The sequence below is a fragment of the Alosa pseudoharengus genome, unplaced genomic scaffold (genome assembly GCF_046254945.1).
Source record: "Alosa pseudoharengus isolate Yale_2024_CS ecotype anadromous, Long Island Sound unplaced genomic scaffold, YU_APseudo_1.1 YU_APseudo_1.1_scf_1, whole genome shotgun sequence".
Taxonomy (NCBI): domain Eukaryota; kingdom Metazoa; phylum Chordata; class Actinopteri; order Clupeiformes; family Clupeidae; genus Alosa; species Alosa pseudoharengus.
This window is the reverse complement of record NW_027468564.1, coordinates 51,834,993-51,847,686: the sequence shown is the minus strand read 5'-3', so window position 1 is coordinate 51,847,686 and position 12,694 is coordinate 51,834,993. Positions and strand designations below refer to the sequence as shown.

Here is a 12,694-nt window from a genome sequence, read left to right as displayed (position 1 = left end):
GATCAAGAGAAGAGAGCGAGGAAGACAAGAGCCTCCACTTTTATCATTCACTTGGGCCACCCCCGACTCATCAGCCTTTGTTGTCTGAGGGGGATGGGTGTGGCCCAGGTGGATATCATAACTTTATGCTACAGTGTAGTTCTTAGTCTACAACTATGCACAGATACATTCAATTGTAATGAAACCATGATCAGACTGTTGCCCAAATTACAAGTATTAATTCAAGACCAAACATGAATGTATTATTCTCACAACACATTTACAGAGACAGTGATTTCAGAGGTAACCAATACTGTATGATAATTAGCTTGGCATGGCACCCTGGGGGGTTAGGAATTTTCTTTGTGGGGGTAGTATGTGGCAGACCTCTGCAGCTTTGTTCTGAAACAATTGCAAAAGGCATTTTTTAGAAATGCAAAAGGTTTGGGCAAAAGACGGGGCTTACACTATGCCTTACAACACATTAACAAATGAGTTGTAAAGGTTACATTCACATGTATTCATTTAGCAGACACTTTTATCCAAAGCGAATTACACATGTCATTACATTTAAGGCCATGGGCACAATGGTGAAATCCGGGAATGAACCCCCAACATTTCAGGCTACTGCACACTAACCCAGCTCCTTATTCACTACACTACACCTAAATAGTTTCTTAATCATTACACCCATTCTAACTGATCTTAAAAACTATAGACAATTCCTTGAACACTGTTAAATAATGGATATATTACTTCATTAACAAATTATTATTGCATCATTTTTAAGTCTTAAACATTTATAATATTTTTTAAATATAGCCTTTCACGACGAACAAACCATTTACTGTGTGTGCACATGCTTTACTGATGACAATTATTGTAGGAACAATACTTTACAAATTATGAACAAACCATTTACTAATTGTTTACAAATGCTTAATAAATGATTATTATAAAGTGTTACTGGAATCCCTAATCATTGTGATTGGTTAGTCATGTTAAATCAAAGTATACACCCATTACCATGCTATGGTTGGAAACATTTCCCAATGGAGGGTACCCAGACTCTCTTCACAGTGAAGTGAAACAATGAGAGCGAGTCTGGTGAAAACAGACTGCAAAATTACATTAAAACAAAACAACAAAGTTTAAAATCTTTATTTTATGGAATAGAAATAACAGTATTTGTAGATGCACATATAAATTTATTGATTAATTATTTGGAAGGCATAAAGTCTAGCCTAGAAATCTAGACGGGCCCCTAGCAGCAGCAAATTACATTTGCTGCCAGGGCTAGCCACCTAACGAATCGTGTATAGAGTCGTTTGGTGGGCTTAACATAATGATTGATGGCAGAGTTGCAACGGTTTGGCTTGAATTCCCTGCTACTTGAAAACAAATAAGATGGATTTTGCTGTTGGCGAACAGTGTGACATGAGTTAAGCTTTTATTAAGTTGGCAAACGTTTGAACTATCCAACTAGCTCCGCTGGTGGGAAACGCATGGGACTCATAGCGCTGCCGCTGTCCTATTGCGTGCAGAGGGAATTTGAAAGACAACTGATTATCCCGCCCCTCGGACTGAGCACTGCGAACGGTGAGTGCCCAGACCCTACATTTTAATGTGGGTTTGGCTCGTCAGGCTACATAAATTCATCATCATGTCATTATTTCTTATGTACAGTAATTGTAAAATGTCGACTGCATGTCACTTAAATCAAAACTATTAAGTATAAAATTAAGAATAATAATATATAGATCTACTGCATATTGTATTTAGGCTCTGCAAAACAGGTGTTTGCTTTTTCTCATATATTTTTCCACAATGTTTCACTATTCTATCAACACCTCCTCAAAAGCATATGCATAAGTTAGAAAAGACTAAAAAATGAAAGCTGCGATTCTGCGCCCTTGCAATAGGCATGGTTTTATATTTACCACAGTTAGCTGATGCTTTTATCCAAAGTGACTTAGCTGCTACAAGTGAGGAATACTATTCAAGCTACAGTGCAGAAAGTAGACCTTAGAACAGTGGTCTCCAACAGGTAGCTCACAAGCTACCAGAAGCTCCCAACCTGTTTCTAAGTAGCTCTCCAAAAGGTTTGAGGAAGATAAATCTGATAGCCCAGTCACTTGGGAAACATGTTAAAATTCCTTTGAAATCAAATTCACAGTCTACAAAGACAGAAGGTAAATGAGTTGAAAGGAACCTTTAAAAAGCAAACAAATCTTATTCAGCGGTTTTGGGTGGAAATCAGCTATGTGAATACATAGCATGAAATTACTAACATAAAATCTCCCGGCCACGTCCATTTTGTCAAAGTAGCTCTCGGAGGAAAAAAGGTTGAAGACCACCCTGGCTTAGAGTAAACAATAAGTACTGTATTATTTCAAGGACAATATAGATGTGGGTAATACATATGTCATGACTTCAGAAACATCTGGCTCTGCACTTGCATGATATGCTCAACAAAATGTGATCCCCTAAGAAATCTCATGTCATGTCTCTCTAAGATATTTTGCATTTCTTTTTCTTTTTCCTGTTTTCTCTCAGCCTCTGCCTCTCTCTCTCCTCTTCTCTCAGCCTCTGCCTCTCTCTCTCCTCTTCTCTCAGCCTCTGCCTCTCTCTCTCCTCTCTTTCCTCCTCTGCTCTCAGCCTCTGCCTCTCTCTCTCCTCTTCTCTCAGCCTCTGCCTCTCTCTCTCCTCTCTTTCCTCCTCTTCTCTCAGCCTCTTTCTTTCCTCCTCTTCTCTCTGCCTCTGTATTTCCTGCTCTACTATCAGCCGTATTATTTTCTGAATTGATTTCATCCACCGATTTTTCTCCTCTTCTCTCAGCCTCTGCCTCTCTCTCTCCTCTCTTTCCTCCTCTTCTCTCAGCCTCTCTCTTTCCTCCTCTTCTCTCAGCCTCTGCCTCTCTCTCTCCTCTCTTTCCTCCTCTTCTTTCAGCCTCTGCCTCTCTCTCTCCTCTCTTTCCTCCTCTTCTCTCAGCCTCTCTCTCTCCTCTTCTCTCAGCCTCTCTCTCTCCTCTTCTCTCAGCCTCTCTCTTTCCTCCTCTTCTCTCAGCCTCTGCCTCTCTCTCTCCTCTCTTTCCTCCTCTTCTTTCAGCCTCTGCCTCTCTCTCTCCTCTCTCTCCTCTTCTCTCAGCCTCTCTCTTTCCTCCTCTTCTCTCTGCCTTTCTCTCTCCTTCTCTTCTCTCAGCCTGAGTGACTCTGCAGTGACTTTGCACTCTTCCTCTTTAACCATTATGGCCTTCTCTCTCATTTCTAACTCATCCTCTTTTGCTGCTATTTCATTCTGTCTGTCTTTTAGAATGTCCTGTGCTTTTATGATGTCATTTTCTCTTTTGGCAGTATCTTTCTCCCTTTTCTGTATGTCCTCAAGAAAGGCTTGATATATCTCCATCCTTGTATCATCATCTCTGAGTTCATTCCGTCTTTCTTTCATAGTATTCGCCTCTCGATTACATCGTACTACATCAGTCATGATTCTACCAACATCAGAACATATTTGAAAGATGGTTGCCAGTGGAAGATTTGAGTGCTTTGATAAAGCATCTTTAATATCCTTTTGACAAGTGTTTTTCTCTTCTTCTCTTGTTCGCTCTTCTGCTTGTTTCATTTCTTTTTCTAGCTCTTCTCTCTTTTTTGCCTCATCAGCTCTTATCCTTTTTTCCATATCTTTTCTCTTTCTTTCCTCGTCTTCTATCACCCTGTCTCGCTTTTTCTTCTCTTCATCTCTCACTCTCCTCTCCAGTTCTTTTCTCTTTCTCATCTCTTCTTCTCTCTCTTTCTTTCTCTTCTCCAATTCATCTATAATTTTCTTTTCCTCATCTCTCACTCTCATCTCCAGTTCCTCTCGCTTTTTCTTCTCTTCATCTCTCACTCTCCTCTCCAATCTCACTCTTTTTCTCTTCTCTTCATTCCTAACTCTTTCCACCAATTTCAGTCTCTTTCTCCTCTCCTCGTTTCTCACTCTATACAGTTCATCTCTTTTCTTCATCTCTTCTTCTCTCTCTTTCTTCCTCTTCTCCAATTCATCTATCATTTTCTTTTCCTCATCTCTCACTCTCATCTCCAGTTCCTCTCGCTTTCTCTTCTCTACATCTCTCTCTTTCTCCAATTCATCAAACCTTTTCTTCAATTCACTGCTCTCTTTCTCCAAATCATCTGTCCTTTTCTTCTCTACATCTCTCTCTTTCTCCAATTCATCAAACCTTTTCTTCAATTCACTGCTCTCTTTCTCCAATTTATCTGTCCTTTTCTTCTGTATATCTCTGTCTTTCTCCAAATCATCAAACCTTTTCTTCTCTACATCTTTCTCTTTCTCCAATTTAGCTGTCCTTGTCTTCTGTATATCTCTGTCTTTCTCCAATTCATCAAACCTTTTCTTCAATTCACTGCTCTCTTTCTCCAATTTAGCTGTCCTTGTCTTCTGTATATCTCTGTCTTTCTCCAATTCATCAAACCTTTTCTTCAATTCACTGCTCTCTTTCTCCAATTTATCTGTCCTTTTCTTCTGTATATCTCTGTCTTTCTCCAAATCATCAAACCTTTTCTTCAATTCACTGCTCTCTTTCTCCAATTCATCAAACCTTTTCTTCTCTACATCTCTCTCTTTCTCCAATTCATCTGTCCTTTTCTTCTCTACATCTCTCTCTTTCTCCAAATCATCTGTCCTTTTCTTCTGTATATCTCTGTCTTTCTCCAAATCATCTGTCCTTTTCTTCTCTACATCTCTCTCTTTTTTAAATCCATCTAACATTTTCTTCAATTCATCTCTCACTCTACTCTCCAGTTCAATTATCTTTTTCTCCTCTTCATTCCTAATTTTCTTCAGCACACTGACAATCAACATGTATGCAAATATGCAAAATAGCAAATAAAATAACAAAATAGCAATACCGGTAATATAGAAAACGTCATAATGAACATAACCTTTTGTTGCTTTTGTTTGTTTTATATGTGTGCAATCAAAGGCACCAGCTATCTTCCTTTCAGCTTCTTCTGTTTTATTTGTTTTCATATCTTTCCCTTTTCTCCTAAATTGATCACTCTTTCTTTCCTCTCTAAGTTTGGAAATCCCATTGATTGTGTCTCTACTTTTGTGAAAAACATGAAATTGTGTACTTTCCATTCCTCCATTATTTTTCTGGTCTAACAATTCATTAAACCAATATCTTTCCCTGGTCTCAAAATCAAATGCTGCCGTAGTGTCTGATTTCCTTGACAATATGTGTTGCAATTTGTTAACTTTCCAATAGCCAATACTGGGAGATATTTCTGTTTCCTGTAAAATCTTGCTGCTTTTAGCATAAAAAATGTTTCCAGTAGCAGTTTTACTGGAATTTGTATAGCTATAAGGGCACTCTTGATTGTTAGATTTTGGAAATTTTCTCCACAGACTGACATCGTCAAATGATCCACTTCTGAGCCCCGTGCTGACTGTCTTTCTTCTTCCAACATTATGTAGCAGTGTGACGTCTATGGTAAAATATTTAAAAGAAGGTAGAAAGTAATTATTCTACAATTAAATTAGCTACAACATGAATGAAGTAAATATCAAAGTACATATAGCCAACACAACAAAGGTAGTGAATAAAATAAAAAAAATTGTTGTTGAACAGTTACTGAACAAAACCAAACCTCCAACCTTATCCTGAGACAGTCAGTGCACTTAGCAGAGACTGAATGGATAGTTTGTTCCTAATCTAAACATCTGTAGATAATGTGCAGTGGACCATCCATGTTAATTGTGACCGAAACATTATTTACAATCACAAACTTACCAAACAATATTGGCATTTGGATAAAATGTTGGCTATTTGACATTGTTGTAAAGCTGTATGTCTGGAGAGCATGGTTCAAGATCAGGTAGGGTGGCTGCTCTCTCCCTTCGATACAGGGACCATCCAATTAAAAAAAAATTACAAATACAAACTTACCAAACAATGTTGGTGTTTGGATAAAAGGTTGAAGGTCTCCTTCTGAAGAATGTTTTTCTGAGCCAAGGTATCGGGTGATACTCTCCTTGGAGAAAGGCTGCTGCATTGGTCTAAGTTTCATGTCACAAATGTCTTTGGGGTTCACTTTGATCTCCATAGTATAAGGTAGCACAGAGGACTCTGAATAGAGGAGAATCACATAACGTATGTCAACGGTATTCAGTGAGGAATTCTATGATAGATTTTGGAAAAGCTTGCAAAGGAAATAAATGTGACCTAAACATTATTTACAAACACAATCATACCGGACAATGTTGGTGTTTGGATAAAAGGTTGCAAAGGAAATACATCTCCTTCTGAAAAATGTTTTTCTGAGCCAAGGTATCGGGTGATCCTCTCCTCGGAGAAAGGCTGCTCCATTGGTCTAAGTTTCATGTCACAAATGTCTTTGGGGTTCACTTTGATCTCCATAGTACAAGGTAGCACAGAGGACTCTGAATAGAGGAGAATCACATAACGTATGTCAACGCTATTCAGTGAAGTCAGAATTCTATGATAGATTTTGGAAAAGCTTGCAAAGGAAATATCATTATTTACAAACACAATCGTACCGAACAATGTTGGTGTTTGGATAAAATAAGGTTGCAAAGGAAATACGTCTCCTGTATAATGGTTTTCTATGCAGAGGTATCGGGTGATGCTCTCGTCAGAGAAAGGCTGCTCCATTGGTCTAAGTTTCATGTCACAGATGTCTTCGTGTCTCACTTTGACCTCCATAGTACAAGGTGGCATGGAGGACTCTGAATAGAAGAGAATCACATCACATTACGTATGTCATCGCTATTCAGTGAAGAATTATATGATAGAATTTTGGGGGAAACACAAGCTGCTTAATAAACAATACCAATGCAAACGTACCAAACAATATTGGCATTTGGATAAAATGTCGGCTATTTGACATTGTTGTAAAGCTGTAGGTCTGGAGAGCATGGTTCAAAATCAGGTAGGGTGGCTGCTCTCTCCCTTCGATACAGGGACCATCCAATTAAAAAAAAATTACAAATACAAACTTACCAAACAATGTTGGTGTTTGGATAAAAGGTTGAAGGTCTCCTTCTGAAGAATGTTTTTCTGAGCCAAGGTATCGGGCGATACTCTCCTTGGAGAAATGCTGCTCCATTGGTCTAAGTTTCATGTCACAAATGTCTTTGGGGTTCACTTTGATCTCCATAGTACAAGGTAGCACAGAGGACTCTGAATAGAGGAGAATCACATAACGTATGTCAACGCTATTCAGTGAAGTCAGAATTCTATGATAGATTTTGGAAAAGCTTGCAAAGGAAATATCATTATTTACAAACACAATCGTACCGAACAATGTTGGTGTTTGGATAAAATAAGGTTGCAAAGGAAATACGTCTCCTGTATAATGGTTTTCTATGCAAAGGTATCGGGTGATGCTCTCGTCAGAGAAAGGCTGCTCCATTGGTCTAAGTTTCATGTCACAAATGTCTTTGTGTCTCACTTTGACCTCCATAGTACAAGGTGGCATGGAGGACTCTGAATAGAAGAGAATCACATCACATTACGTATGTCATCGCTATTCAGTGAAGAATTATATGATAGAATTTTTGGGGAAACACAAGCTTAATAAACAATACCAATGCAAACGTACCAAACAACATTGCCGTTTGGATAACAGGTTGCATAGGACATACAGCTCCTTCTGAAGTGTGCTTTTCTTTGCCTATGTAATGGGTAATGCTGTCCTTGGATAAAGACTGTTTCAGTGGTTTATATTCAATGTGTTTCGGTCTCAGTTTGAAATCTACAGGAAAATGTAAAAATGCATAAGTAGTCTGACTAAAACAGGTTGATTTGCATAAGCAGTAGTATTAAAACCAAGGATATCAAACAATATGCACAAATAAGATACCAATTATAATTTATGCACATACCCATTGATGATGACAAGCATGCCATTAGGATCAATATAAGGAGGACCGACTCCATTGGAATCAAACCAGAGGAACTGGCTGACATGGAATCTGGAAATTTTGAAAAGATTTACTTAAATAAGCATTGGGACTGACTGATACGTACGGAAGCGTATTAGGGCCACATGAAGAGAAAATATTTTTGAAAATTCCGAGATAAAAGTAAAAATTTTCAAGATAAAAGTCAAAATTTTTGAGACAAAAGTCAAAATTTCGAGAAACAAAGTCAGAAATAATTTCTGAGATTAAAGATGTTAAGGAGATGTTGTTTCTTGAAAATTTTGACTTTTATCTCGAAAATTTTGAGGTATCTTCTCAGAAATTCTGACTTTAATCTCAGAAAATATTTCTGACTTTGTTTCTCGAAGATTTTGACTTTTATTTCAAAGATTTTGACTTTTATCTCGGAATTTTCTAAAATATTTTCTCTTCATGTGGCCCTAATATGCTCCCGTAGACTGACTTTTATGGCCTGTTCAGATGACATTTTTGTCATCCACAATGTTTTTTTACAATTGACCATGTCAAACTATGCGATCAGAGAACCATAAATTCTAGCCATGTATTGGTCAGGAGTTTGGCCACATTACAAGATTGTGTAGCCTATCATACTTGTGTGTTGTCATAGTGTCAGTGTCAAAATGGGAGTCGTAGGAGCAGTGGTGGAATGTAACAAAGTACAAATACTTCATTACTGTACTTAAGCAAATTTTCCACGTATTTGTACTTTACTTAAGTAGAATCTATAGTGCATACTTTTGACTTTTACTTTGTTACATTTTGCAGCAATTATCTGTACTTTTACTCCGCTACATTTCTACAACACCATCGTTCCTTTTTATTTTATATTTTATGATCAGTTTTTTTTTTCTCTTTGACAAACATGTTTTACCAGGGGGCTGGGTTGCTACCAAAGATTCTAGAACAGACCAGAGCTCTGTTCTAGAATCTTTGGTTGCTACCAAAGATCGCTACGTGCCCTGCTTATAAATCTTTGAAGCTTGTAGCTATCTGCATTATTATCTGCATTATTCACCAGACCCATGGCTACACTGGACATGCAACTGTGTTCTGTGCCCTGAGCATATGCTTGCCTTTCTCTGTCTATTATCTGCAGCGTTAGGGCCTCCTCTCCGATGAGATTGCTAGTCCACGGAGCAGCGAAGTTACAGGCTATGCCCATGCTTCTGTCACACGTCTGATTATTTGCGGCACAAATGAATGGTAGACCGTTTATAGAACCGCTGTCCGAAAAAAACTAAACATGTTCCAGATTAAAATATTTCTTGATTGTGTGATCAAATAAAGAGGCATAGCCTACAATTGGGGGGTAGTAATGTGAGCGCTCATTCAATGTATGCGCGTCTGCTCAAGTGAAACTGAACCTTATCATAAAGACACCTTTCTCAACAACTTTTCTGTTCAATCTGAATTGGCATTGACATTACGATCCACCAGACGTTTCCCTTGTCTACCCTGTTAAACTTCAGGCTCTCGTGTTTTGCTGAATGATAGCCTACTTATCTCAGCATATCACCCTAGTAGATAACCAGAATTAGTCTCCAGAATTGTAAGTCAGAATGTAAACTGGGCCACGGATGGTAAGCACAATTGCATCAGCTTAAAACTATCTAGCCTAGTATAACCTAAAACCAGCTTTAATAAAATGCCACAGCTCATAGGCTACTGATTTTTTTTGTATTAGAATAGGCCTATAGATATTAAGATAATAAATTATTATGCAAGTACTTTTACTTTAAATACATTTTTACTTTTACTTAAGTAGGGTTGGCATTGTGGTACTTTTACTTTTACTAAAGTAAATATTTCTCTGCTTATTTGTACTTTTACTTAAGTACTGAGTTTCAGTACTTCCTCCACCACTGCGTAGGAGTATCAAATGCATGCATTGTTAAAGAAGCCCTATGCAGGTCTGGTTATTCCTTCGCTGTTTCTGGGTTTTCGCCTGATTTGGGCTCGCATTATTCACGACATAGCTCCCCCTGCAGCTTCGGTATCAAGTGACTGCTACGCTAAACCCCCAATAGCTAGCGAGCTAGCATCAATAAACTAAACACATAGGGCTCACAATAAAACGGTCGAGCAAACACATTGTTCAAGAGACTATCAAATCACATTACAAAAACGAAGTTCACCCAAAGGTAGGCTACTTACAATTTCAACAGCAACAAAGCCAAGTCGGAGTCCGTTTTGCAGTCTTCTTAGAAACTACAATCTGACTACATTTTCGAGTATTTCCGCCGAGTTACATCCGGATGTGTTCCGACCGTGACCAGAAAGTTGCATATTCGGTTTTTCCACGGAGAAGCACTAGGGGGAGACGAAGCACCCACCAAACGACCCAAAACGAGTTGTAGAACCATCAGAACGACTCTCAACCTGCCTAATTAAGGTAATTTTTGCTAAAATTGTTGCATAGGGCCTCTTTAATGGTTCTTTTTGTTCGCTGCATGGTACACTGACCAAATATGTGAAACAGGCCAAACCAGTTCAAATGACTCAGATAGGCAGTTGCGAGCGAGTGCAGAATGAATGTGAGTCTATGGGGCTAGACGGCTAAATTTATTTTTTATTATCAAAAGCTTAATTTTCTCTGGACTCGATCATAAACACATATTTGGAACAAACCAAAAAAATTTAAAATCGATTGAGATTTTGACGATTTATGGTGATCTTATTTTTGTTAGACCTTTGCCTAGATTGACGCTGATGCATTAAACTATGTGCCAAGATGGAGTCCATAGATATATATCTAAGATGGAGTCGATATATATATTGACGCTTTCTTTCCAATGAACAGTATAGCCAAGGCAACATCTAGTCAGTAGCCTATATATATATATATATATATATATATATATATATATGCGTCTTTGCAACATTTGACATTCTAATCATAGATAAATATTTTTTTTGCATTTTAGCATCCCTTGGTCAGAGCTGTGCACTACTGTATATCTTTCCATACATCTGTCTGTCAGGTCACATATATTTATTAGGGTTGTCAATCGATTAACAAATTTAATCGAATTAATTGCATATATCATTTTTGCTGTGAAAGTATTTTAAATATTTAAATTCAAATGAATCATTGAATAATCAGCATTAGTGCATTAACGTTCAAAAATTATTTTATTATTATTTTCACAGTTCAAATAATGGGCATAATAATCTATGATATGACCTAATATGCTGAGGAAATAAATTCAAAAGTGCTTCGGGAAGAAGTTTTTTTTCACATACAAGGCATTTCAGGCCACAGATATAACCTAGGGGTGTTAAATTAACACTCCCCTCAATGTCAACACTATTTCTTTGCATTGATGTAAGACTTTAGAGTTGACGAACTCTGGTGATATGCAAATTCCTTGCTGCAGATATTGCAGAGGACTTTAATCAACACTTTATTTTTATCAACACCATCAGGCCGTTTTTGAAAAGTAAATGTTCCAATCAATGATCTAGGCAGCACATTTTCTTCTCTCTCCTTCATTTTACAGTCTAATGGTTAGTGACTGGAATGGATCGGGGTCAAAGGTCATACGGAATCGAATAATCTGCGCTATTTCTTTTAATAAGTTATTTTTTTTCAAATTAATTAATCGAAATTAATCAGTTATTTTGACAGCCCTAATATTTATATATGCTAGCTAGACAGACTATGACAACTAGTTATGACAACTAGTTAATGACAGCTAGTTCAACACATTTGCATGTAATGACACAAGCGATGAAATAACCAGGATAGTGCATTTTGACCAACATGACATTAGCAAATTAAAATAGCATTTGTACAAAATCAGTTGCATGGTTGTACTAAACCATTGCTATTTGTTCAAGATGGGGAGAATCTGCTTCAATGATGTGCAAAAGTGAAAATATGATATGGAATTTGAACAAACAGTTTTGAGAATTTCATTTCTGATCTGAGAAATACACCAAATCAACTGAAAAACTATAATAGCACTCTGATCTTACACATAATGTGTTAAAATACCTTTGGCACAATATTTGTGTGTGAGGAAGTTCTTATACATTATCAGAAATATATATTGACTTTAAGATTTTTGCACAATCATACACAATCCTATACAAACCCTCCTAAAAACAATCCTATACAAATTTTTCAATTCATGATTAATTGTGTATAGTATAAGTAAGTATACTCTTTTAATCCCGTGAGGGAAATTTGGTCCCAATCCGTGAATTAGTGAAATACACTCAGCACACAGTGAACACACAGTGCACTTCAGCCGTGCCTACTGGTCGGGGTTCGAACCGGCAACCCTCCGGTTACAAGTCCCAAGTGCTAACCAGTAGGTGTACCTCCTTGGCACTAAACAGATACCCAGAAAATTGAGAATTGACTAGGAAAGGATATTCTTACATTGTGTTACTTTAAGTCAAAACTGAAATAAAAGAGAAAAATGGTTTAATTAATTAACTATTCTGTGGACAGCACTATTTTACTCAACATTCCTTACTTTACATTATTTTCTGAAGTACATACTTACTTAGTCTTTTTTATATGTAGGCTGAATTCACTTTGATGTCTCCCTCTGTAAGAGCTGCTAGTCAAAGAGTTACTGGTATGAGGGAACTACAGTATACCGTCCGTATGAAACCACCCAGAAAAGAATATACCTAGTAACATATGACAAGTCAAGGTTCTGACCAATGAAATATTTGTAATCATATTGACACATTTAATTTCAGTTATAACAGAGTAAGTAACACAATTATTGAATGCTTA

The 12,694-nt window shown here is 37.4% G+C and overlaps 1 protein-coding gene across 5 annotated transcripts; it reads right to left on the bottom strand.

Annotated features, from left to right (window-relative positions):
* Positions 1-196: 196 nt before the first annotated feature.
* On the bottom strand, positions 197-12,524 carry LOC143132424 (uncharacterized). 5 transcript variants are annotated; one of them, XM_076291965.1, is made up of 12 exons: positions 12,456-12,524; positions 12,329-12,350; positions 7,882-7,971; positions 7,599-7,751; positions 7,295-7,483; positions 6,998-7,177; positions 6,535-6,723; positions 6,229-6,417; positions 5,924-6,103; positions 2,738-5,462; positions 2,656-2,668; positions 1,519-2,616 (listed from the first exon to the last, which is right to left on the bottom strand). In XM_076291965.1, the coding sequence occupies exons 3-12, from the start codon at positions 7,964-7,966 to the stop codon at positions 2,491-2,493; spliced, it is 4,029 nt and encodes a 1,342-aa protein (XP_076148080.1). In that variant the 5' UTR covers positions 7,967-7,971; positions 12,329-12,350; positions 12,456-12,524; the 3' UTR covers positions 1,519-2,490. The 5 variants fall into 5 exon arrangements, with proteins under 5 accessions (XP_076148089.1, XP_076148080.1, XP_076148070.1 ...); XM_076291974.1 differs by lacking the exons at positions 1,519-2,616; positions 2,656-2,668 and adding an exon at positions 197-381 and having other exon boundaries at positions 5,389-5,462; positions 12,456-12,523; XM_076291955.1 differs by having other exon boundaries at positions 1,519-2,887; positions 2,972-5,462.
* Positions 12,525-12,694: the final 170 nt, after the last annotated feature.

What these genes read in the sequence shown, in the direction of transcription:
- LOC143132424 (XM_076291937.1), bottom strand. Translation starts at nt 7,966, where the DNA reads ATGTCAGCCAGTTCCTCTGGTTTGATTCCAATGGAGTCGGTCCTCCTT. An exon ending in CCAAACACCAACATTGTTTG is followed by an intron (nt 6,724 to 6,997) that starts GTAAGTTTGTAT and finishes TCTTCTATTCAG; the next exon opens with AGTCCTCCATGCCACCTTGT. An exon ending in CCAAACACCAACATTGTTTG is followed by an intron (nt 5,463 to 5,923) that starts GTAAGTTTGTAT and finishes ATTTTACCATAG; the next exon opens with ACGTCACACTGCTACATAAT.